General features: G+C 41.3%; 1 protein-coding gene across 2 annotated transcripts in view; it reads left to right on the forward strand.

The window, feature by feature from the left end:
* Positions 1–26,730, forward strand: part of sema4ba (sema domain, immunoglobulin domain (Ig), transmembrane domain (TM) and short cytoplasmic domain, (semaphorin) 4Ba) — a 95,958-nt gene that overhangs the window by 53,802 nt on the left and 15,426 nt on the right. For both annotated transcript variants that reach the window (XM_017711109.2, XM_017711108.2), the window contains exons 3-8: positions 17,200–17,360; positions 18,580–18,642; positions 19,348–19,446; positions 21,215–21,326; positions 23,061–23,177; positions 24,160–24,317. In XM_017711109.2, the coding sequence (XP_017566598.1) occupies positions 17,200–17,360; positions 18,580–18,642; positions 19,348–19,446; positions 21,215–21,326; positions 23,061–23,177; positions 24,160–24,317 (710 nt within the window). The remainder of the gene's footprint in view (positions 1–17,199; positions 17,361–18,579; positions 18,643–19,347; positions 19,447–21,214; positions 21,327–23,060; positions 23,178–24,159; positions 24,318–26,730) is intronic.

The raw sequence follows: 26,730 nt of genomic DNA on the forward strand, positions 1-26,730 counted from the left end.
ACAGTAATAAACCGGAAGCTGTTAGAGGGCCCCCTGGTGGCAGCAGTGCCTTAAGCAGCTGATTATGTTGCTCATTAGGTAGAACTAGAGTTTAACAGATTAACTGTGGCATCAGTTGTAGTGACTGGATGGAGGCACAGCCTCAAACACATGCTGAAACAGTATTTGCAAAAAAAATAATACTGTTTCAGCTCTCAGGATAAGATGTAGAAGTGTGACAAGACACATTGCTGAATATGCTGTGATGCACCCGCAATATTGTTTCTCAAATCCTATTTTGGTTAGGTGGAGTCAAATAAAACCACTGCAGAAGGTTCTGGTGGGATAAAAACTTTATTTGTTAACACTGCTATCTCTTCATTACTAAACTTTCATTTTCTACTTTGTCTCATGCTTGTTAACAGCTCCATTATTTCACTGCGCTTTTTGAACCATGTGCCTCACAAGCATGAAGTTAGCAGTCCTGCGCGCTGTTTACAGTTCTCTGTACATTTTTAGTAAAATGCCTGTTAGTTTCTGACCCGTTTCTGACCCCAGATTGCATTTGGAATTCTTGTATGTTATTTGTTTGTTTTAAGGATGCAAATTTTGGCTAATTCTTTTGACTGCTAGCTGTCTGTAACTAATCAGTGAGTACTTATTACAAACACATTTGCAGGCCATAGCCTAAGGCTATGCTCAACAGAAACAACATGATGTTTAAAAAGAAAATGTCAATTGTAGCATATTTTACCACTTTAAATACTTTTATAGTGCTAGTGCTAAAAGCTACATTTAATCTCCTTTATGTGCCTTTATAAATGGCTCTGGTACTATTGGTTAAAATTAAGTGGAGTTGAGGAGTCCATTTTCAAGTAGCCCTTCCAGAACAAGCTGTCAGTGGTCTTCAAATTGAATAAATAAAAAATTAACTGTACAAGCATGACTGTATTTGTTGCTCAAAATCTGTTGTTTGTTTTTGTGGTTATTTCTTGGTTTGTTCTATGTCTGGTCAAAACATAGTTGTGGATCTGTAGCGTAGTGCTAATATTTGTGATGTATGGAAAGTTCAGTTAAATTAAACAAAGCTTGGCTAAATTACTTCAGATCCCTAGTAGCCTCCCAGTAGCGCAGCATAGTTCTATTACACATACAGCACACTTGCAGTGCTGAATCAGCTTTGCTGTTTAAAGTCTTTTTTTGCCCACTAAATGTCAGCATGCTGCACATTAAATCTGTAACATGTGCTTTCCTCCCATACAAATTCCACTGAATTCATAAAACTCTATTTTTTACATGACTTCTGGTCTGCGTTCGTTAGCAATGGTCACACTTGCAGTGATAAGGCTCTGTGTGTTTTTCTCTTGCCTTACATTGTGAGAGCCTCGGACAATTCATAAAAGTCTTTCTCATGAAGCTTGTATCTGACCTATCTTGATTTCTAAGTGTGACCGCGATTTCAGTTCTCTCATGCCGTTCTCTCATGTTCTATGACCTATTAATACAACAGGCCCCCTGAGTGGCTCCCTAAACAAACACAAGACCCTTGCAGCTCATCTAAGCAGCCTCCTAACGGAGCTCACTCCTCTGCGCCTGACGCCATAATGCTTTCCAGATGTTTCTGCCCCTTCCACAACGCATGCTGCTTTTCCATTCTCACATTTATATTTCATATCGCTCTTTTCACCCTGTCTAAAGATGAGTAGAAGCATGCTGCGGCAGGCAGGTGGATGAAAAACGTTTTTACACTATTGCTAGCACAAACTTGGCCTTACTTTATCTCTTGGTTCCTCAGTGTGTTGAAGGTTTTGACACCTAGTTGTTTACATTAGGTAGAATGTGGCTATGGCAGTGAGAGTAGAGATGTCCCAATCCAATCAATACTAAGGCCAACATTTCCAACATGTAATTTAATGCTTTGGTATTTTTTTTTTTTTGTCCTAGTTAATCCCTTGGACTTAATCCATAACCTGCACAAGGGAGGCATGTCTTCAGAAATTTACAAGCAGTTTCAGTTAGTGTACAAATCATTGTTTTGAGCCAGTTTGTTTCTAAATGCTACCTAAATCTGAACTTGAATCTGCTGTAGAATCTTTTTAACCTCATAAGTAATAACCTTACAATAAGTCATGTTTGATCATTAAGTCCTGTCTTTGAATTTAATTGGCCTGTTAGCAAGTTAGCATGTCAGCTTTCTGTTGACTTGGTCAGCCTACTTTAATAAGGGCAGATTATAGTCTCATTACAGGTGTCACGGTTGGCTCCTCCCAGTCCTGTCCATGTGTTCTTGTTTTGGTTTGTAACTCCGCCCCTGATTGTTTTCACCTGTCCCTCATTGTTCCATGTATTTAAGCCCTGTGTTTGCCCTTTGCGTTTGCCAGTCTTTGTACCTTTTGTATCTATGTATCTTTGTATCATTGTATCGTTGTACCTGGTCTTTGTTTGTGTTGGTTCTGGTTGTTTTCGTCATGTCTTACCCTCGATCTGTCCGTGTCGGCTCATTGACCCTGGACTGTTCTGACCACGACCCTGGATTTGCCCGTAGTAAATCTCGCTTATCTCAGCGTGTGCGTCCGCCTCCTCGCTCCCCCTTACAGAAAGACTGGCCCCCACAGGACGCAGCAGGTAAGCGAGACTCCGGCATGTGGTTGTTCCGTTGGGACGAAACTCCGGCTGTTTCAAAGCAGCCCGAGTTCGCCGTGTCCCAACGCCACCAAGCCGGAGACAGCAAATCCCCTGGCGCTGAGGGAACACGAGCGTCTCGTCGGTCCCGCAAGAAAGCGGAGGACCTTCCCGCCTTGTGTCCGGGAGGCGAGAGCTCAGGTAAGCGCCTTGGGTCTGCCCGTCTTGAGCGCCACTGCAGGGAGGAGCGACCTGCAGTGCAAGACGGTGTCAGACAGAAGGAGCATTCAGATGACCCGTTTTTTGGTACACGGCTCGTTCGCAAGCGTCACTGCGAGCTGCCAATCGCTCGAGTGAGCATTGGGAACGGCCGAGTGGGTCCAGTATCTGTGTGTTCCTCCAGGTTGGAGCAGAGGTCCCCAGCCCGAAGGCTTGATCCCGTGGCCGCACCCCGCGGCACTTCTGATCCCGTGGCCGCACCCCGCGGCACTTCTGATCCCGTGGCCGCACCCCGCGGCACTTCTGATCCCGTAGCCGCACCCCGCACTTCTGATCCCGTGGCCGCACCCCGCGGCACTTCTGATCCCGTGGCCGCACCCCGCGGCACGCCTGCGCCTCCGGACCCGCCGCCAGTCGCCGCGCCTCCGGACCCGCCGCCAGTCGCCGCGCCTCCGGACCCGCCGCCAGTCGCCGCGCCTCCGGACCCGCCGCCAGTCGCCGTGGACGTCGCAGCAGGCCCCGCGCCTGCCTCCGTGGACGTCGCAGCAGGCCCCGCGCCTGCCTCCGTGGACGTCGCAGCAGGCCCCGCGCCTGCCTCCGTGGACGTCGCAGCAGGCCCCGCGCCTGCCTCCGTGGACGTCGCAGCAGGCCCCGCGCCTGCCTCCGTGGACGTTGCATCCCCTTTGTTCCCTCCCATCCCGCCCTCGTCAGTGTCTGTTCCCCCTGGGCCCTCCGTTTCTGTCCCTGTTACCTGTGGTCCTTCTGTGCCTCCTGTGTCTGTTTGCGTTCCTTTGTTTCTGCCTTGTTCTGTTCCTGGTTTTGTCCTGTTCCCTACTGTTGTGTCTGTCTCGGTTCCCGTTCCTGTTGTGGTTCCCGTTCCTGTGTCTCCTTTTGTTTCTGTTCCTGTTTCTGTTTCTGTCCCTGTTTCTGTTCCTGTGTCTGTCTTGGTGCCTGTTCCCCTGTCTTTTGCGTGGTCTGTTGTTCGTTCTTGTTTTCCTCGTCCTGTGTCTCCGGTCGTCTCTCGGTCGGCGTCGTTTTTTGGTGTGCCTCCTCGTCCTCCCTCCGTTTTTTGTCCTCGTTCTGTTTCGTCTGTTCCTGTGCCTTGTGTGTCTCCGTCTGTTCCTGTGCCTTGTGGTTCTGTTCCTGTGCCTTGTGGTTCTGTTCCTGTGCCTTGTGGTTCTGTTCCTGCCTCTGTGCCCGTTCCTGCCTCTGTGCCCGTTCCTGCCTCTGTGCCCGTTTAGTTTTGTCTTTCTCTGGGTTTCGCTTTTTTGTTGGGTTGGTTTGTTTTGTTCTGTGTGGCACGCCCGGTGTGCGTGCCTTTGGGGGGGGGTTCTGTCACGGTTGGCTCCTCCCAGTCCTGTCCATGTGTTCTTGTTTTGGTTTGTAACTCCGCCCCTGATTGTTTTCACCTGTCCCTCATTGTTCCATGTATTTAAGCCCTGTGTTTGCCCTTTGCGTTTGCCAGTCTTTGTACCTTTTGTATCTATGTATCTTTGTATCATTGTATCGTTGTACCTGGTCTTTGTTTGTGTTGGTTCTGGTTGTTTTCGTCATGTCTTACCCTCGATCTGTCCGTGTCGGCTCATTGACCCTGGACTGTTCTGACCACGACCCTGGATTTGCCCGTAGTAAATCTCGCTTATCTCAGCGTGTGCGTCCGCCTCCTCGCTCCCCCTTACAACAGGGAATATAAACAAAGGTTTGTTTAGCTTTCACAGCATAAACGCTGTTTATTACCATTGATTAACACCATGCGACCCTGTGCTTACAAAGAATCAGAGACAGTCAGTCCATTCCACAGCACCCCCAAACTGAAAAGAAGGCACTGGTTTAGTAAACTAAATCCACTAGTTTTAATATCTACAAAGTGGGATTAGTTTGAAGTAGAAAGTGAAGATCTGCATCTGTTATCTGGTAATGTACACAAAGCAGTAACAGCCTGTTAATAGTCAAGAACAAAGAGTAACGTACTTTGCGCATATTGCTGCATCTTGAAGTACTAAAGAAGCTTATTTGATGCTAATGAGTGGTGATTTGGAAATGAGTCCAGTATATTGAAAATATTCCAAAACAGTATCACAACATGCCGTGGTTTTACGTTTGCGTTTTACAACAACGTAATAGACAGCCGAGCATATTCTATTGAAGTATGCATTGGCTGGACTATCTGAAAATATAATTTTGGATTGTATTCTTTATTGGCCATTCCTTAATGTTTGAAACATCCTAAATGATCTCAGTGAGGGAAGGGCTTTCTCAAGCTTCTGTCCATAAAGAGAAAATGGGAGAGGCACTTGCCCCTCTGTATCAGAGGTTACAACTTCCCTAGAGCACTGTGCTGACCACTTCCTCTGGATGTGCTGCAGGAGAATGCTGAAGGCAAGGAGGAACCACAAACAGCCCAATGTGGCTTTACTTTGTTTCCTTTGGCGTGAAGTCCTTGAAGAGAGTTTTAGAGGAGACAAAGTCATTGTGAGAAGATCATTACGAGAATAATCATTACGAGAAGCATGTTTGTAGTGCATCAGGCACATTTAGAGCATCACATTGATAGAACCTTTACCAGAGGAAAGGGAATGTATGTGAGAAAGGTGTGGGGAGAGATGCCTAGAACAATGTATATGCCTATAAAAGATGCATCTCAATGGCCTGGTTTGTATGAAATTACAGTGAATGTTGTTTTTGCAATACTCGTGATCTTCTATTCTCTGGGCCTCCAGAGTATATACATTTTAGTAAATTAAGTGAGTTTACATACCACTAACACTACAAAGTTCTTACATATGCACGTTTAGAATGCATAGTTCTGCAGCTTAAACGAAAAGGTGCGAGAGTGGAAACAAAAGCAAGAGACGATAAAGTTGCTTTTTTTCCAAGAGCTTTTGAGACATGGATAAAACTGCCTCTTTGGCCATCTGGATGCAGTTAGATGATCGTTCTGTTGTGGATGGACTTAATACAACCCAGAGGTTCTATAGTCCGCTCTGAGCTCTGTTGGCTTACTCGGATGGAGAATGCATCAGTCTAAATAAATTCTCTCAGACCTCATATAAAGTGGTGAGGGCCTTCTACTGAAGATAGTAACAGTGCCATCTTAGATAAATATATTCTGTACAGGGTCAAGAAGTGCTCTAGGCATGTACTGACAATCATCAAGTAAAAGTGCTGGTCTATGATCAGATTACTCTATGTGCACTGATTTTTGTCACAAAGTCTTTGAGCATCTTCAGCCCAAAGCTCTGTTGCATCAACATAACTGTACACAGATGATCCTTCCCTGCTCTGTAAACCATTATCACAGGGTTTTCTTATCCCATTGCTCTTTATTGTATTTGCTATATGGTTCAGAATAGCAAATACCACAGACTTCAGAATGTCTAGGGCAGTCACTAGCTGTTTCCTAGTTTGGGAAGATTTTGATCATCGCTCATAGTTTTTTAAGCACTTCAAGCAGATGTGGATTAAATATTCCAGAAATTTTTGATTTTACTGGATCGCAGGATGTAAACATTTGACTAAAATCTGTCCACTTGAGTTACAATCGCAATTCACACAGTGAGTTTCTTTAGTTTACATTTCACTGCCATTAATCTCTTAAAATTCCATTTTCATTACATAATTGAATACTAAGCCAAAGGATTAATATACAATGCAGTGCACATATTGCTACATTGCAATATAGCTAAGCTGTTCTCAAATTATAGAATTTTGTAATAGAAGTTCGGTTCTTCTGACAGTTCTGACCATTTAAGAGGTTAAAGCATAGGTATGACAGGCCTGCAGCATAGAAATATGGTTAAGTATTTATGGCTTTGACTCAGAAAACTCTAAATTCTAAATAGCACTGTGCACTGTAAATGTAGCTGAAGGTCACTGAAGCTTTTATACGTCTCCTGAGCCCTTCCTGGCTCTGTCCTTACCTTAAACTACCTTCTGTAAATAAAGGCTATATTTACTCTGGAACCGAGACTGGGCCTTGAAACCTTCCTTTTAGAAGTGACATCAGAATGGCTAATACAGTTTGGAGAAGGGGTGTGAAATTAGCTTTGTTTTTCCCTCAGACTGGCTGCTGCACTAACACTATAGAAGAAGGTATTCAAGCAGGCAGCAGTTTTTTTTCTGTTAAGTCTACAGGGAGCTGCCTTTGTTGAGACATCTGCTGATGACATCATTGGTTCTTCACTTTTGGGAGCTGTCTGGATGTGAGAGACGAAGTAAACACAGCCGATGGGGATCACTTTTGTTTTTTCCAGTGACATCTAGTTCAGTGTTTGTGTTTTCTACAAAACCAAATATGCTGTAGATTTTACACCAGAGCTCATCAGCTCCATGATGACAGAGTCTCCTCACCATCCTGAGTCTAGAGTCTCTGTCCATTTTAAGTTGAGGGATGGAGTGCTTTGGGTGTTTTCCTTCCTTCAGACAGGTTTTTCTATAATCAAGGGCTTTTTATTTGAAGCTGATACCATTGTGGACTGCAGGAGAACGTGACTGTAATAAAACCATCACACACACAAGGTTGAAAAGTTTGCCTGTTTTGTTCATGTTCTGTTCTCAGTCCAAGTCGGGAGTCACTTAACAAACGACTTGAGTGCAACTTCAGTCTGAGTCGCTGTCTCTGGCCTCTGGTACCAACCCTGTATACTAAAGCTGGCAATATACTGCAAATAAAAATGACCTGGGAGTTGATTTCTTGCTGTGCACCGTGCACCATTTGCTAAACATAACTTCTAATCAATGCATCGCTAGTTCTGAGACCTCTGCCTGACTGCAGTTCATCCTAATCACCTCCTCATATGTCTTGAGATCTCTCCGTGACTGCACTTGGTCTGCTGCATTAAGCAGGCTTCTAGAGGCACTGAAACATACACCATGTTTTTTATGTGTACTTAGAACAGCATGTTCCATTTGATTTTGTTTAGTTTTCTCATTGTTTGAAATATACTGCCAGCTTAACGGTCACTCGTAACTGCTTTTATGTTGAGGAACAGTACAGTAGAGGCAAGTGGATGTGTATATGTGCACGTGTGCAGTGCGTGTCAGATAAGAGAAACTGGCCTATCTAAGTCTTTACCATTCTAAGCTGATATCATCAAAAGCAGTAGGCATTTACTTAAATGAGCTGACCATTCAGATGCCTAAATAAAACACTTTGATCTTGCACATTGATGGCCAGACGCTTGAAGAATCCATGCTCTTTTTTCCAGTGGCACGCTGCTTTTTTTTTTTTTTTTTTGCCTCTAATTAACTTTGGCCATGCACCGGCAGAGAAGCCGTCGGGAATTCCACTCAGCAAAAGCCATACTATGAAGGTTTCCTAAAAGCCTACATAATTAATTTCCTCCTAAATGGATTTGTGAGGAGAGCAAGGAGGATATGGCAATCCATTTTTGCAGTGGCACTCACTGGGAAAAAAATTATGAGGACTCGTAATTGCATAATGGCAGCAATGATCTCGTATAGCTTCCAGCTGCCTTAAGGTTGTAGCGTAGAGTCACTTTCTGAGTGTATCTGATGGGGTGGTGTAGTAAAGGCAATGCTCTGTTTGTAAAAGAGCTTGTCTCTTTTTTCTGCCTCCATCCTCCTCTGTTTGTCAGTGGATCTGAGGATATCACAGAAGTGAGAACTCAACGGTCAGGACTGTGTGTGTGAGCTGACAGTCAGGATGTCCAGTTTACGTCCAGGAGGCCTGACATTGGCCTGATAAATGTCACTTTTAGCCTGACTGTGAAACACACAGTCAGCCTAGACTTGGCTAGTCAGCAGCTTCAGAGGAACAACTGGAGGAAATGAACACCTGGTGCTTTCTGTCCTGCTGTTGTCTCAAAGAATGTCTGTCGTTGAAAAATCTTGAGATTTGGAAAAATGGCATTATAGAAACAAAACTCAGTTTTATCTGTGAAATGAAAAACTTAACCATCACTCCATTTATTATAAACATGCTTACTTTAGCTAAAGTTGCTGCTGAAAAGCTTAATATCTTATTGCAGCTCTACAACTGTGGTAAATTTTCAAATCAGCATTTTGCAGCAGAGTGGGTTACGCAAAAATTTGATCCAATACTAAATTGCTTTGGCTTTAGCATTCACCTCTTCACATTTTCCACAAGCAGGTGCACTGCACTACGCAGGCATTCTTCATTTAAATTGTGTCCTTGATCAGGCCAAAATCTTGTTTGATGACAGACAAGAGATGGATGCTAGCTTGTTTGTATTTATTAGCTTATCAATCAGTTGCTAGGCTAGAAATCAGGATTGCTCGACAACATAGGAATTTTCAATGGTTGTATGATGTATTTGCAAGTGAGAGAATATGGACGAACAAAAACATGAAAACAGTATATAAAAAGCTAGTTTAGTTAATTAATAGGCAGGAATGTCCCTTTGTCATAGGCTATTATCAGTAGCAATTGCACTTTATATTTTCAGTTTTGGAACAAAACCTTGTCCAAAAACATAACTTTGCAGGAGAAGGAAAATTTTTCACTTCCAAAGTAAGTTAATGCTACAAGATAATATTCAAAGTAATTTTGTACCATTTCTATTGTTCATCTATCTCAGGCTATAGTTCCGATAAAGGTTACAGCCATTACTAGCCTGGTACAAGGACACTACGCTGAATTAATCATTTTGTTTGTGACGGATTAGGGACAAGAACTTTAGGCATTTCAACAGAACATCTTAAAATGCATTCAGCATTCGCAGTGTTAGCACTGGGAGTGAAGCATTACTGTAAGACAGGACACATACAGACTAGCATACATGGTATTTTGAAAGCTTGCCCATGCAAATTGTTTGTCATCTTGGCAAACTGGGTTGTCTTCAAATAAACTAGGCGCTGCATGCAGACTTGAGTTTCTTTCCACCTTGTATTCCAGTACAGAAAACACTGCACAGTGTATTGTAGTGAATTCTGCATCTAGTGATACAGAATGCTAGCATGTAGCTTATTAAACAGATGTTAGAAAGTCTTACATGCATGAGGCTTCTTTTGTCAAGAGCTGAAGCAACTCGTTCTCAACACTTCTCCATTCAGGAACTTGCTATACTGTTTCACTATAGAGTAGGGATTGTATTTGAATGCTAAACTTGTGAATCTAACACCTGCATTCCATATGCCCACTTCATTTGCCAAAGACTTGTTAATTATATAGAGATACGTGTGACTGCCTTGATGAAGGGCTTTGAAGTGTTGTGAGCAGGACAGAGAGAGAATGAAAGAGAGAGAGAGAGAGAGAGAGAGAGAGAGAGAGAGAGAGAGAGAGAAAAGGGGGGGAGGGGAGAATGGTGCTCGACAAGGCAAGAGCAAACCAATGATGATATGTTGTACCACTTCACCACGTAGAGACAGTACCCACTTGCCTCCTAATCAGCACCCCCTCCCCCATCTTCAGTATCCACTCAGTCTGTTCTCGCTTACCAGCAGAGAAGGTTTTTCCCCCCAGAGTGCATCAGGACACTTTTGGGGGCCACGAGAGGCAGCTGCCGTCGTCATGGAATCGCCCTCAGGGAACCGACCTCAGTCATTCCAACAATAATAACAGAGTGCAGAAAGAGAGAGAGGGAGAGAGGGAGGTGGGGGTGGTGTGTGTCTGGATCGTTGTTTTTAGGCATTTTTGACACGCTAGAAAGGAAAAGCTGAGATAAACAGGGCTAATCTGTATCATTAGGATGATCAAAATGGTCGTGACTGTTTAGAAAATATTTCCTAACATTATTCTCCTTTAGAAAAAGAGGCTAATGTTAGGATTACAGCTATACTTAGGCTTTGAAAATTATTATTACAGACAGTTTTTAGGTCTGTCATGATCATTAAACTTTGGCTGACAATTAATGCCATTTAGTTGTGATAAACAATTTAGTTGTCCTGTTTTTGCTCGTTTTCAGACATCTATTAAAGTACAAGCCTAAAGTTGGCCAAACTGGCTGACTGGCAATCTGTCAATACTTAGAAGCTCTCTAATAAAACAGATACAGGTCAAACTCTAAAAACTGCTGCCCTCTAAAGATGTCCTAGCACTTGTCACAAGTTATTTTTTTTTTGTTTTTCGTAAGACACAACTGTCTCAAATAGTGTTGTCTTCTTTCTTCTATTCACATGCATTCTGATGAAAACTCTCCTAATTTACACTGTGTTTGTTGCATCAAATACAGGGGATCATAGAAGGTAACAATGTGGAAAATAATTGCAAAAATTTTATAATTAGGTATGTTAGGTCGCCGATGTTGGAACAAACCCCCCCCAAAAGTAACTTTACAGCAGAAGGAAAAAAATACTCTTAACTTCCAAAGTAGGTTAGTACTACAAGATTATATTTATAGATCATAAGTAATTTAGTACTGTTTCTATTATCGGATCATCTCACAATTTTGACACCGTACAAACAGCAGCTGGCTGTTTATGTCAAAAACTTGAAAATGGTGAATTTCTAAAAGACACTTTTTTTTTTTAAGAAATTATGTTAATGAGACTGAGTTCTCAGGTTTTGAAATTCTGATACTGAATGACATTGAAATTTTTTAAATTCTTGATACCTATGATGAGTGTGTGATAGTGTGTGTGTGTGTGGGGGGGGGGGGGGGGGGGGGGGGGGGGCGGTGTATGTGTGAAGGGAGTGTATAATATGTTGTGAACTGTAAGGAAAAAGCTGGAGGTGGAGTGTGCCTGAGTGTGATACTATTCCAGTCTCTCCAGCCCCACCACAGACAGCTTTTAAACTCTTATGTTTCTGCAGAACTGGTTTAGGTTGCTGGAGTTTTTGCATCCATTCCACAACATCTGCTATGAAATTTCACCTAATGGTTTTTACTAGACTTGGAGGAGAAGCTGCATAAATGGATTGCGCAGACCATTTAAAGCCCTCAACCAGGAGTAGCTGAAAATTCAGTGAGGCTGCAGAGTTTACTAACACAACACAGCAAACAAATAAATTGCACACTTTTAGTGGTTGCGGTCTTATTTCTTTGAGTACAGTTTAATTCCTCTGTCCTCACAGTACCAGAAAACTAGCCTTTCAGTAATTTCCTTAAAACTCTGTTTTTTTTTTTTTTTTACATAATCTTTGCATAAATACTCCACAAAGCATAAATTAAAGTAATAGATTGTTGAATTTCAGGTATTCGGCAGGCTGGTGTGTGGATGTATAATAAAATTTTTAAAAAAATTCTCAAAATGAGTAATACATTTATATCAGAATGAGTGAAAATGAGTAGGAATCTTTTTGAAGTGTTGTTTGATTCAACTCTCATTATTTGTATTTGTGATATTTTAGACTTTTTGATACCTAATATTTTGCTTGTGGATTTTATGTTTTATTTTTTTATTTGAATTGTGTAGCTCAAAATGAACTCCATAGACATTGGTAGGTCTTTGTTTAGTAGTGCTCCAGTTGGACAGATGTTCGAGAGCAGGCGTTCAGATGCAGAGCTGCAGCTGTACAGTTTGATCCATCTGCCAAATTCCTTGAAGCTTAACCTATAGCAGTAGTGTTGGCCAATGATAGATCGGTTAGATTTTATCAGAAAGTCCTGGCTCATAAATATGATTGATTTATTTTCATTAAAGCTTTATATAAGTTTATACATGTAGCTGACCTTAAGTGATCTGAGTAAGAGGAACACACATTTTATATGTATTTGGGATTCAAAAATGCACAGCAAATTAGATGCATAGCAACTAAAAAAAGTAACTAAATTCATCTATGCTGGATCATATCATAATTTTTTATCATAACCTCTCAAAGACAGCAACTACCCTTTACAAACATTCAGTAATAACTGGACCAATAAAAAATAGGAATGTAATTGCATTGCATTGAATTTTATTGTTGTGTATTGTAGCGCATCATATTGATGTGTTGTGACCAGTATGTTAGCTTGTGGATAGTGTGTCAGCTTGGGGCGACCATATTAACTTGTGGCTAGAACATTAGACTGTTACAATAGGTGGACCACATGGCGATATTTCATAGTTTTTGCAATATGTTTTGATATTTTGATCAATAATAATAATAATACACTTTTCTGACCATATTGTGGATATTGTCCATACTTATTCTTTTTCTTTACAAAGAGAGCAGAAGTAGGCCTGCATTACTGGATTTACTGCAGTCCAATAACTGAAACATTAAACAAAATTTACTTAAAAAAACTCTAATTATATTTTTTTAAATGTGGCTCTGCTAGTGCGTTTTGTCTGTGTCATAATATCGTAACATGTATTATCCATCCATCCATCCTTCTATTTTCTAAGCCGCTTCTCCGTCAGGGTCGTGGGGGGGGTGCTGGAGCCTATCCCAGCAGTCATCGGGCAGAAGGCAGGATACACCCTGGACAGGTCGCCAGTCCATCGCAGGGCAGACATACAGACACAGACAGTCACTCACACCCACACCCAGGGGCAATTTAGCATATCCAATTGGCCTGACTGCATGTCTTTGGACTGTATTGTTAAAATATCTTTACGTATCTCGATATATTTTTGCCATATCACCCCCTAACATGATCCTTATTGTGACTAAAATGATATTAATAACATAAAAGATGCATTTTCAGCCACCACTAATAGAAATGGAGATGAATGAATACTTTAATACTTAAATCTTCAAAATCTTGTAACTTACATTAAAAGTAAGAATTTGTTTTATTCTCCTGCAAAGTTACCATTCCAGACATACAAAGTAAGGTGTTTTTATCCAGCGACAATATGTTTACATGAGCACTGTTATGTGATATTCTGCATTAGCAAATTAGGCCTTCCATGTCCACTTTGTTTTCCATGTCCTATTAATATGCTGCTGACAGTCTTTTGACCTTGGTGCCAACTCAACAGTGAAGAAACAGTTGTAGTGAATGTAATGTAAGGAAGGCACGCGAGAAAGCATAAAAAAGGAAGATATTCACACTTGCGTGGGCCTGTGTGAATTTCCCTTAATAGAGCCCAATTACTCGCCTCATTGTATGAGCTGCAGGGGGAGAGGAGCGGCGTGGTGACGCGACTCTGGAGAATAATTGGCCGCGCCGCTCCTTTCAGTGCAAATCCTTCCAAAGCCCCTGTTTTGCTTTCTACCATGCTGTTTGTCTTTGCCTCGCTAAATCACCGTTAAATTTCCCTGAAGCTCGGAGTGGTGAGTGCTGCCAGCACTGAGCGGCGGCCCATTTCCTTCTAGAGAGAGAGAGAGAGATAACCCAGTAGCCTAGACCCTCCTGTGGTTTAGCAGACTGGATTTAGCAATAATAAGGCCTCCTGGTAGAAGGACGATGCCCTATTATTACTGTACTGCTGCCTCCCCCGGGTATTCCGAAGTCAGCACACACAGATCTTCTGCTCCCCCACCCCATCCCCCAGCTCACTGATCCCTACACTGAGGAAAAGCAAAGCAGGGGCACAGCTGTTTTCACCAAGCACGTCACCTTCCTTCCCCAGGTACAAGTCAAACCCACAGGAATAATCATCACAGAGTTCAGCTGCTTACCAGAAAAAGGCTTACGTCTATGCACACTCATGTCAGAGCTGGGAGAGCAAGATTACACTGAGCTCTTTTGTCTGATGAGTCAAATGAGCATTGCTCATGGTCAGTATACTTCAGAAAAAGTGGACTTAATTGATCAGGGATATTAAGTAAAGAGAATGTGACTGCAAACACTACAGAGTCCATATACTTATTTGTGACTTTCAACTGTTCTTTCAAGCAGAGAGAAGGAAGTAGCTCCAACAGAGCTGTCAGGTATTGCTAGCTCAATATACGATGGATGAAGACACTAACCCCTTACTTGAACCCTTATAAATAACATTGACTTAACCATACCATAAACATGCCCTGGCAGACCTAACATGCTGTCTTGAGTTGTCATGATCAGTAATGTTCAGTGATATAACAGCATCATGTTAGAAATGTCATTATGTATGTCGTAATGTTTGATGTCATGAAAGCTAATTTTCACTTAGTGAATCAGTTTTATGCAAAGTTTGAGCAACCTGGTCAAATTATGTTTTTTTTTTTTTTTTTTTCTTTTTTCTAAGTGAAAATAAGTTAACACATCCTCTACCTCAGTGGTCACCAACCCTCCTATTAGAGATCAGCTTTCTTGTACACAGAGATCACACATCGGCAAATTAATAACAAAATGTGCAAAGAGAACTCATGACAGCGCATGACATCTTCCATGGCATAATTGTCAGTATTATGTGGCAGAGTTGAAGTAAAGCATTAGTGACTTTACATTAGGCTAAATTCTTTTTAGATTACAGATAATTCTCTTAATAAGTCCATGTTTCCCTCCCTTTTAGTTGGGCCTAAAATGCTAACATGGCTTAAAGTGAATGAAAAGTAGCATTGGGCAAGAATGATATCACTGACCATGTGTCCCCACCAGCTGTTATGATCATATTATAGCACCCCTACTTTGTCATGAAGTGACATGACACAGGTTGCAACAGTATGAAGCTAGCAGGCCTCTACCACATTTTGTTCATTATAAAACTGTAAGCATCATGAGTGAGGCATTCTTTTAAGACAAAACACTAAAAGAATAAGACAAGTGGTGTTTTAAAACACTGCTTGTTTGGCCTAAGGACTAAGGGCTGGTCGGCTTTGGCAGCTCGAAGGGCGATGAGAGGTTTCAGAGAGTGGGTTTCAGCGTGCAAAGTGGCCAGCGTATCCTACCCTGCATGCTGACAAAAATACCACCAAATTCTCAAGCAGCTGCTTCTGAGGTTTTACAAAAGCATGTCTTGTGGCACCCAAAAAATGTTTGTGGAGAAAGAAATTCACCCACAAGTCTTATTTCAGCTTTTTGGGTGACAGAGCTCCCCTAGTGGCAGTCAATAGACCCGGCTTCTTGCATGGGGAGATGGTTGCCATGGAAACAGAGAAACAGCCTGCAGTGTCCGTGTAATGATACAGTGCAGCAGCGGCTTTGATTAAGAGATGAACATCTGTCCCTGAGATCCGTGCGACCACACACATGCTTGTTCGTTTTAACAGATGTAGACAGTTCACAACAGGTTTTATTTGTTGCTCATTCAAGGTGGTGCTTGTTCATATTGTCTTTGGCGGTTTGCATGACTAAAGGTAGCTCCACTCTTCACAAGGCATGAGAGCTACATTAGCTTTTATTACTCAGCCTCAGTTACATCTGTCTCATTATTTAAAGGGCCCATATCATGGAAAATCTTTCTTCTGCTTTTTCAAAAAAGAGTTTGATATACTACGTAAACACTGTTAATGTTTCACTTCACTTCCCAGTCCATACTATCCTTATATGGAAACAGCCCATTTTTGTGCTGCCATGAAATGCAGTGCATTTACAGCCTGCAACAGTTTAGCCAACGTATTCACATTAGGCTGGGAATCGATCCCAAAAAGTGACAATTCTCTCTAACCAGGTGTTTGGGAATTGAGAGTATTCTGCTTTTAATCTGTAGTCAGTTGGCTTAAAAACAACTATGTTTTCATTTAGACAAAGTGGAAAAAAAGGTAAAATGTACAGTTTGTACCAAAAAACAACTTTGCCAGTTCTGAAACATTTTCCCTCCTGAAGCTGCCAAGGAAATATTCAGGTACAGTTTAGCTAGCCCCTGTTAATTTGACCTAGAGTTAGCTCTCCAAACTGCTTTGGTAAGGTCGAATAGGTCATTTAATTAAACCGAGATCTTGTGCCCCTGAACAGCAGGTTATAGCACCTGAAAGAAAGAAATATAGATCCCTTTGTCATCCTTACTTTGTCATACTATCAAGTCAGAGTCGACTCAAACATTTTTGGAATTGGAAAGCCCTAGTGATGAGAAATGTTTCAGCCTAGCCTGCTTGATAATTGAGGCAATATACAGGGCAGCCAATCGGAAAAGAGGATGTTTACATATATTAGTCTGAAAGGCATAGAAACATAATCAGACTGTTTAATTCTAAGTGATAAAGAAACGTCTATATCATCACTGTCCAAAAAAAATAAACAAGTAGCTCCAAATTGCTAGCTTTACAGGAGAAGGATGTTCTTGACTTTTATGGAAGTTAATGGAAAAAGATTTTGTTCCAAGCAAATTTAGAGCATTCTATTGGTCCTTTCACATTTGTAAAAGGCAGTGGCTCCACTCAAATGATATAGAACAATACAATGACAACAATGACTTATGACAGTTTTGATACATAAAAAGCATGCAGATATTATATGCGGACCTCAAGGTGGGAAAAACAAGAAATGTACTAAACAGCCTCTTTTAACTACTGTGTGTGTTCAAAGTGTGTGAAAATGTCACTGTTTCTTTGTCTCAGTAAGGATGTTCTGGCATGATCTCATCTCAACTTTTTAACCCTTTTTTTTCTTCTCCCCTCCAAACTTCTGTTACATCCTCCCTCTCTCTCCCTATCTGCATTTCAAGATGCAAAGGAGAGGTCAGCCAAGATGTTTTCGGCCAAAAGAGTCTTCAATTACACCTCTCTGCTCCTCAGCCCGGAAGACAACACACTGTACGTAGGTGCTCGAGAGACTCTCTTCGCCCTCAACCTCAGCGATATTAGCAGACCACAACTGCAACGCAATGTGAGTACATGAGTGTGCACGCATGTGTTCATGCGTATTTGCTTTGTGGTATTTTTTGTACGAGCGTGCGCACAGACATGTGTATATATACATATAAGTGCTTAGTGTTTGCTTTGGCTGTCCCTCAGCAGTCGCCTCTTAGTTGACATTCCACAAGAAGAGTGCCCATCATAGATATGTGTTTGTATAGGAGCTTGACTTGACTCAGTGGAGATATGGTAGGTATTGGAAGGTCCTATATATGTCCTATGGTATATATATATATATACTGACTTGCCACTTCATTAAGTATACCTGCTTGCATCTACACCCATTGTCTACTTACCATATAGTTGAACGTTGTCGTTCTATAATTCGGCACAGTGACACTGACATGGTGTTGTTAGTGTGTGTTGCGCTGGTATGAGTGGATCAGACACAGCATTGCTGATGGAGTTTTTAAACTCCTCAGTGTCACTGCTGAACTGAGAATAGTTAACCAACCTTCTGCTTTAAAGCCCAATTTGGAAGTGCTATAATTTAAAGGCTCTGTGTTGGATCACTATCATTGAAAGTGGGCATAAACGCTCACATAATGACACAGTTGGCCAGTATCACCAAAGCTGTGTCACAAGTGTATAGGCGATGTGCTAGTGTGCCGTGGAACAGTGTGTTATTCCCATCACAGGAAGTCTGGAAATGTGTGCGCTATCAGTCATCTCATTAAGCTCTTTCTGCCTGCTTATTTACTTCATCTCTGAGTGCACTGAGTGCACCATGTTTTAGAAGTTGCTACAGCAAGAGAGGAGTATATGAGCTTAGACCCTGCCAAACTAATGCAGGGAATAGCAAAGTTCAATAGGAAAAAATCTAGAAATGCTTATGTTTATAAAAGATAAGTTATGTTTTCAAATATATTTTTTGATGGTCTATCAGGTCTTGTATGGTTGTTAGGAGTCCAATTTCCCTGTATCTTTTAACCATTTTGTGAACTCCAGATTTGGAGACTCCCATTTTTTCACTTATTTTGCTTTGACATTCCCCTTTCTTATGCCTGTGGATTATCTCCTCTGAATTATCCCCCTGAAAATGAATAACTTGTACTGAAAATGATAAATTAAGGATGGCCTCTGACGACGTAAGTGCTGCTTCTGTGTATATGAACAGTCTGTAAAACACTCATGCATTTAAAGGTTAAATAAATATAACCTGCCTCGTCTCTACTTTAATGATTTTGCAGTTTACATGGAGCACGCCGGAAGAGAAACGAGCTGAGTGCAGCTTCAAAGGCAAAAACTTACAAGTGAGTAAATTGCCACAAACACTGAATCTCAGAAGAACATCCCAACACTGTCGCTCAGGGTTTTTCTTATGAGTACATACTGTATCTTCTGATCACATGTGAAGAAACAGCCTCCTAAGTGGCCAAATTGCCACATAACTGCTAGAATTAGAATTGCTCTGGCTAGTGGGTGAGGTCATTCTATTTTCATTTGCAGAATCTTACTGCTCTGCCACCTCACTGCTGTAATTTCCCCAGAAGCTTGACATTGTGAGAAGGCTGTTATTAGATTAATAATCGCCATGCTTAATTTGGTGCCTGATTGATTTGCCTGGAGAGCAAGGCTTGGATGGAGTCTCGGGTCTTGATGAGACAGTGTAATAGGCGCTGTGTCTTCAGACAGATGACACGCTGCTGCCAAAAGGCTCTTCCAGGCTATTCTATTTCTTTTTAATTAGAGGTATTAGAGCAGATATAGCAATTTGCAAAGGACCGTTTTAGTAAACGATGAGCATCTTTGTTTTTTTTTCCTCTATGGTTTATTTATGAATATGGAAACTGGACTGCTGAAAGTAGACAATGTCTCTCTCTCTCTCTCTATCTCTCTCTCGCTCGCTCTCTCTCTCTCTCTCTCTCTCTCTCTCTCTCTGTCTGTTTGTCTGTCTGTCTCTCTCTCTCTCTCTCTCACACTCACTCACTCACTCACTCTTGTTGTCACTCCACCAGACTGACTGTTTCAATTACATCAAGATATTGCTGCGTGTGAACGCCACTCATCTGTACGTATGTGGGACGTATGCCTTCAGCCCGATCTGCGCATACATCGTAAGTGTGCATTTAATTATTTTTTTTCCCACTGTACCCTGCTGCAGGCCTTCCTCTCTGCTACTCTGTGCTTTTAACAGGCAGCAGGGGAGCAATGAATTATTCATGTAATTTACTCAGTCAATCAAAATCTCCCCACCTTCGCAGGGCGAATGATGTCAGAATGAGAAACGATCTACTGTAGCGCTGCACCTGCAGGGCTGAGCACAGCTCACTTCTTCAAGAATGGCTTTTATTATGTGACCTGCAAAGAAATGTTTTCTCTAATGAAATGTAAAAAGCAAGGGTGCACAGTTTTGGTAGGGTTTAACAGCTCATGGCTACCATAAACAGGGAGTACAGGGAAAACTGTATTCTTCATCAGAGCAATGTTTGTGCTCTATCCCTGGCAATTTTCAGTACTTCACTTTTCAGTGTAATTTGTCAGATTAAATGTGAAAGTAGAAAAAGTCAAACGTGTGAAGCACCAAAACTCTCATAAGCACAATGAAATTTACTAGAGTTTTCCCTTAGCACAAAGAGGAGGGGCTCCACATTTGTCACACACTGTCGAAAACAACGTAAGCAAATTTGTTTGAGATTACCCAAGAATTCTGCACGGTTTGAGGCAAGTGTGTGATTATTGGCAAGTGGCATCATGTTGTACAAGTTTTTAGAGAATAGTGCCTAGTTCCCATTGTTTTTGAGTGGGAGCTGTATTTTTGCTCACATATCTGTCTTTTGTTTAGAGTACTCTGAGCATCCAAAAAAACTCAAGGCAGTCATTTAACGTAGAGCTTTTTTTCTGCTATGATCAGTCAAAGTAAAAGTAGGCCGTTAGTGTAAGTCTTAACAAAGGAGGAATTAGTATTTGTGGTGGCCTGAACTGTATGATTTCATGAATCAAAGTCATGATAGAAACAAAAAGCAGTTTAGTTTGTTTTTGCTAGCAGCACCATGTTTGTTAGTTCATAGAAGTGGTTAAACTTTCTGCCTGTACATATCAAAATGATACCTAGCTAGCACAGCTAATTTACAGTTGCAGCTTTGTTGCTTAGTAAAAGGGAGGCAGACAGCCTGAAGCAGTGTTAAAAAAAGCAGTGTGTACCCCTAAGAGAAAAAGACTGCAGTATTCCATGTGTTTCAGATGCTATTTGCATCTGTCTGTATCACATCAGCTTCATAGCTCCAGTACAAAACTAAAGAAGGAACGTCACACACAAACGTCTCTTGACTAAATTTGTTGTAGGAAATATTGTGAAATACTGTACATATATTACACAAGATTCAACCTATTTCAGAGTAGAAGTACTCAAAACTGCTGGGATAAGATTGTTTTCTTCACTGTCACTATTGCAGTCACCACATGCTACAGAACAGAAACTGAAACGGCACTCCTGCTTGGAGATGCTTTGTGTCTTCTGGACACTCTCTGCATGCCCCTATAAAGACATCAGCCTCTGTGCTGCCTCAACACACCAAAGCCAGAGAAAACCAGCGTGACTGCAGAGCATCAGGATGTCCTGGCGCAGCTTTGCATTCCAAACCGGGATCCTCCATCTCTCCTCCAAACCCCTTATCAGAACCCTCGGCCCACACATGGCGGAACATACGCAGAACCGCTGTATAGCCTTGAGCCTGTTATCCTCTTTTTTCTCCTGATTCTGCGAACTGATCTCTGTAACATCACATTCCTTTCGAGGACTGTGTGTTTAGGTCTAAGTGGTCACGGTACAGAAAACAGTGCAAGACGTTTTTGTCAAAGTGATGTGAGTATGTCTGTTCCCAGAACACACTGGATTTCTCTCTCGTACGGAGCGGGATGGGGGAGATTGTGACGGAGGATGGACGAAGCCGCTGCCCTTTTAACCCTGAATACAAGTCCACTGCCATCATGGCTGGTAGGTGCAACATCAGAAAAAGCAGACAACTCAACTAACCTCATTCTAACTTGATAATTGCTGAATATCTGGTTGGCTACATCAAATATTTGGCCAAAAATAAAATGCACTATTTTATCCCTTGCCATGAGCGTTGTCAGTTAGCTGAGACATCTTAAGAAAAAGTCCAAATTTTGCTTACTTAAACACGGAATGCCAGTGTAGCTAACTAATGGAAGCTTATTTTAGCTTATATTTTTAGCCAGTGCCAGCTCTATCTAATAAGTGACATAAGCAGCTGTCACCAAAAAAGGAAAAAAGGAAATCGACTCTGCTTAAATATATAGTAAACTGCCACTAAGGTTAGATCCAACTAAGCTGAAAGTTAGCTAGGTAAAGAAGGACAAAATGCAAATTTAACCATGATTCTTAATAAGTTGCTAAGTAATCAAACTCACTTTTGTCATTTCTATCACTGTATGGCACACTGTTCTACATAAAAATGATCAAAAATACAGGCAAAATGTAAATGTGAAGGTTTCCTAGGGCTCTACATTCAGTGGTCAATTCTTTATAATATGCATCATACCTCAGAATGATACATTAAGGTAAACTGATGAAAGGGTTCTCGAGGTCCTGATAAATGTCATGGCTTTAACAAAAGTCCAGAAAAGCCTTGCACGGAACAGCAAGGAGCAGTTTTTGCAATAGAAATACACTTTGTCAGCTAATTAGAGCACTGATGCTAGCTTAGCTACGGCAAAGTTTAGCTAAACAAAACTGTAATTCAGAGAAATCAGAATGTAGACTACATAAACTTTTTAAATAGTTGTTTTTATTGGTTTAAATGTGGTGCAATGCCCCTATTATTTTTTTGTTGGAAGCTGTGTAGCCATTAGCTTAATGACTAGCAAGTTAGCACAATAGCAACAAACCTGACTTGGTATCAGCAGAAATGAGAAACACCTAAATTTTTGCCGTTTTTGACATAATTTGAAAGAGCCTGTTGCCCTTTACAATGTATGTAAATTTCATGGTGAACAGACCAAAAGAAATGGCCCATAATTATTTAGAAAAAAACTTGTAAACGTATCATTTTGGAGGTTTTTGACATGAGGAAAATTTCACTGAAACAACATAGAGTTCTGATAACATAGGGTTGATGTTTTTTTTTTAATGACTGAAAAATAAAGTGCGATGGACTGGCGACCTGTCCAGGGTTTATCCTGCCTTTCGCCCAATGACTGCTGGGATGGGCTCCAGCAGGGGACCCTGAGGGAGAACAATAAAGGGGCCTGGAGAACATAGAACCCTGGGAACTTGGGGATGACCCCTATGTAGGCGTGCAGTTAGCAGAATGCTAATTGGTTGCTGTGAGCTTCCATTGCTTCTTAACTCCAGTACAAAACTAAGCAAACTTTGGACACCATACATGTGCTTCAGAAAACACATAAGCAAATCTATTTGAGATTACTTCATATCTTGACGCAGTTTGAGGCAAGTATATTATGATTTGTCCACAGAGTGATGACCTGTTATCAACTGATTACTGGTTGTCATGTTTTAGATCATTGAAAATACATGTTTGTAGCTTTTCACCTGTGATTTCATCTCATTTTTAATTGTTCCTAACAATATACAGACAGCTACTGTATAATCTGTGTTTTTTTTTATGAAGTCATATGATCTGTGATGAAACTGGCCATAATTTGTCTTCGTTCTATGTGTTTGTCTGAAACTCTAATTTGTCTGCAGATGGGGAGCTGTATGCTGGCACGGTTAGTAACTTCCAAGGGAACGAACCCATCATTTACAAGAGCCTTGGCCAGGGTACTGCCTTAAAGACCGAGAACTCATTGAACTGGCTTCAAGGTACGGGTCAATGCCCTCTGCTTCTGCTCAATGTCCCCTTATCCCCCTCTATTCCCTTCTTCATAGTGACCGCGCAACTCTGTAAGCAAGATACGCTTTCCAGTCAAAGCCTCAAACTGTAGATTAGAATGAAGTGATATCTCAAGTGCATAGCACACTGTCAGTTAATATACACACAGCAGAGGCTTGAGAATCGTAGAACAGAATTACAGATTATATTGTTTTCATTAGTTATTATTTTGTATTCACAATAACAGAAGCATGTTTTTGGGAATTATCTTGACATTCCTAGCTTTCACCCTCCCAACTTGGCAATATCATGTGATGAGGAGCAAAGATGAAAAAAAAAAAAGAAGCGTTCTTCTGGCAGTGCACTATAAAGTTTGCCTATCTACAGTGTGTTGCCTTGGAATGTTGGTCACATGTTATGATCGCTGCTGTAGGGCTACTTGATGGCAGTAGGTGGGAGTTGGAGTAGAAAAATGAATGAGCAAGTACCCAGCACATTGAGCAAAACTCTGTCCATGCATTCTAAAAACATAATACCAGCTAGAAACTATAATTATTGAACCAAATTATTGATTGATAGTAGGGCCGCCCTATCGGAATGAGCTAATATCTGCACCTAACATGCAATTAGCACTCAGCTGATTTATATTTATTTGCAAACTGTGTTGTGATTTTACAATGTAAATAAAGTAAGGCTGCCAAGTAAACTGTTGCTAAAGCTTTCCAAAAATGTCAGCTGTTTGGAAATATTTCATGAGTATAGGATGAGGACATCAAATCTGCAATCCGTAAGGTCTGCATTGAAAACATCTGTCACCTATCAGCTAATGTGTTTCATATGTGTTTCAAATATTGCCTGTTGATTTCAAAAATTCTAAATAAAAAAAAATACCTTTGGCTAATAAAAACAAGACAAAGTCAGTGAACCTGAGTAAATAGGTTGTAGTCATGCTTGAATTTGATTTTCCTCCAGACCCAGCATTTGTGGGCTCTGCCTACATCCAGGAGAGCCTACCTAAAGGCAATGCGGTGGGCGACGATGATAAGATTTACTTCTTCTTCAGCGAAGCGGGGAAGGAGTTTGATTTCTTTGACAATACCATTGTGTCACGCATTGCTCGCGTGTGTAAGGTGAGTGATGCTTCAGTGGAGACAGTGTGTGTGGAGGGGCTGTGTTTTCCCCTCCAGCAATGGACTGTACACATGCACACTCATACTCTCACACGTAGTCTTGCAGACTACACCCCCAACCTCCAGTACTGGAATCTATCACAGTGGTATTAAATTGTAGATATGTCTATGTGTGAAGGCACACTGCAAAAGAAATTCTATCTTGGCACGTGCAAACATCAATGTATCAAATGCTTTTCATTATGAGAAACATTTTGTTTTACTATATGAATATGACACCTATTTCTAGATGTTTTTACTAGTTTTAAGTCATTTTATCTAGAGCGGTTCCTCACCTGATCCTTAGGGCCATCCAGATGGTCCACTTTCTTCCTTCATTGCCAATTTGGTTAGAGCAAAAGCATAGACTGTCTGGGGGAACTTCAGGGATGGGGTTGGCTTTAGGCTCACTGCTCTAGAAAAATGATCTTCTATTTGCAGATCATTTTGCTGGTTTTAAGAAATAATTCAACAAGCAAAATATCTGCAAGTAGAATAATCCGTTTCACCAGATAAAATGACAAAAAAATAAGTAAAGATGTTTAGAAATAAGTTTAATAATCTTATAATATTCTTACAGCAACCTCAAAATGACTAAGATGATTTCCCTTGCCAAGATACTGTGTCCCACTTGCAGTACCTATTTGTGTGCTCATAAAATGAGTATACATGCATGTGCAGGTAACACAGGGAGGCAAGTGTGCATAGGTTAACTTGTTTTGTGAAGGCAGTTAACAGCTTTCTCTTTTAACCTAGATTATTGTTGCGTGCATGCACATCACATAAAAGTGTGAAATTTATGACGAACATAGAGTTGCATGAAACATGAGGAGTGAAGAAGGTTATTTTTCAAAAGGTCATACTTCGTAAATGTGTAGAAGCCAATGCTGTGATAAGTGATGTGTTTTGTTGTCTTGCTATCTATGTAATATGTTTTCTTCAGTGGAAAGCACAATTTTTCATGTGCTTGTCACTACAAATGGCACAATGGAAAATGAAAAATTACCTACAAAAAAGCTTTTTTTTTTGAGCAACAATAAGGGGCAAAAGATTTCCTTTTACTTACTGCGTCTTCCTTTTGACACATATATAAGTGTGTTTGCTTGCATGGGTGTGTGATGGTTTCATGCATTGCTGTAGTTGTAGAGGACAGAGAGTTTGCACAGGCTTCAGTGACTCCTATTACACAAACACATTCCTCTAATGTTCACTCTCCCTCTTTTCTCCCTGTGCCTCATCCCACCCTCTCATACTCCCCCCACTCTTATCACTCCTTTGCAAATATTAGCATGCAACTTCTGAGTCCAGTCCAAGAGTGCCTCCCTCACTCACATACACACACACTAAAGTGCTGCACTCCCTGCAGCACTTTCAATTTAGTTTGGAGAATTCAAGATTAGGATTGAAACATGCCCCAAATTTGCTATAGATCAACCACCTCACCTTAACTCAACTCTCTCTGCCTATAACCATATATGCTGGCATAATATTATGGCAAATAATTAGTAGCAGACTTTTTTCATCAAAGCAATCTCATAAAGAGGTCTTCCTCCGTGGCTGATGGACGGGGCAGCCTCTCTTTTTGGCTCTGGGCGTAATATGGATTATCTCACCGGCTCCGTGAAATGCTGCCTGACAGTTTAATGGCCGTCACCTTCTCTACCTCTCAAGCTCAGTATTCTTAGCAGCCTGTATCCTGTGGAAGTTGCCTGGTTCTTTTGCATCCGGTAAAATAAATATTCTTCGCTTCCTCTTTTAGAACAGTTGGAATGACCTTTATGGCTCTGTTGATCTAGGCATGCAGAAGAAGTGAGGCCTCAGAGATCCCTGCATTCACCCTCTCCATTTGTACTGATGAAAACAGCAAGCACACTGAATCCACACAAGCCTGTTATCAGGCTAATTATAGTTTATTAGCCACAGTGAGATTTGAAATAAAGAGCCACCCCCTCGAGTGTCTTTCTGTAACATCAGTCGCTGAATTTTCTTTTGGTCCAGGCTCATTTGAAACAGCATGATTTGTGCATACGAGATCTAGAATTTCTACAGAATCACTTATGGGTACCCCAGGCATGCCGCTGGCTACATCCTTCACTCTTGTAGCAGCAGGGACCTCCCAGAACCAACCAGTTTAGTGAGATTAGGACAGTGGTTCTGAATATACATTTAAATGTACTGTTGTCCTACACAATATTCCCTTCTTTCAAGGCAATTTTCCACTGGGCAGTGCTGGGAGAGTACTCCCACTGTAGTCCATTAGACTCAGACATAAAGGGATAGCCAGTCTTTTGGGTTTAGTGTTAGCCTAACATGGACAACAGACTGATTCCATGTTTTCCCATGTTTCCCTTTGAGAAATTCAACAATGCTTAAG

Source organism: Pygocentrus nattereri, chromosome 7 (genome assembly GCF_015220715.1).
Source record: "Pygocentrus nattereri isolate fPygNat1 chromosome 7, fPygNat1.pri, whole genome shotgun sequence".
In the NCBI taxonomy this organism is placed as follows: Eukaryota; Metazoa; Chordata; class Actinopteri; order Characiformes; family Serrasalmidae; genus Pygocentrus; species Pygocentrus nattereri.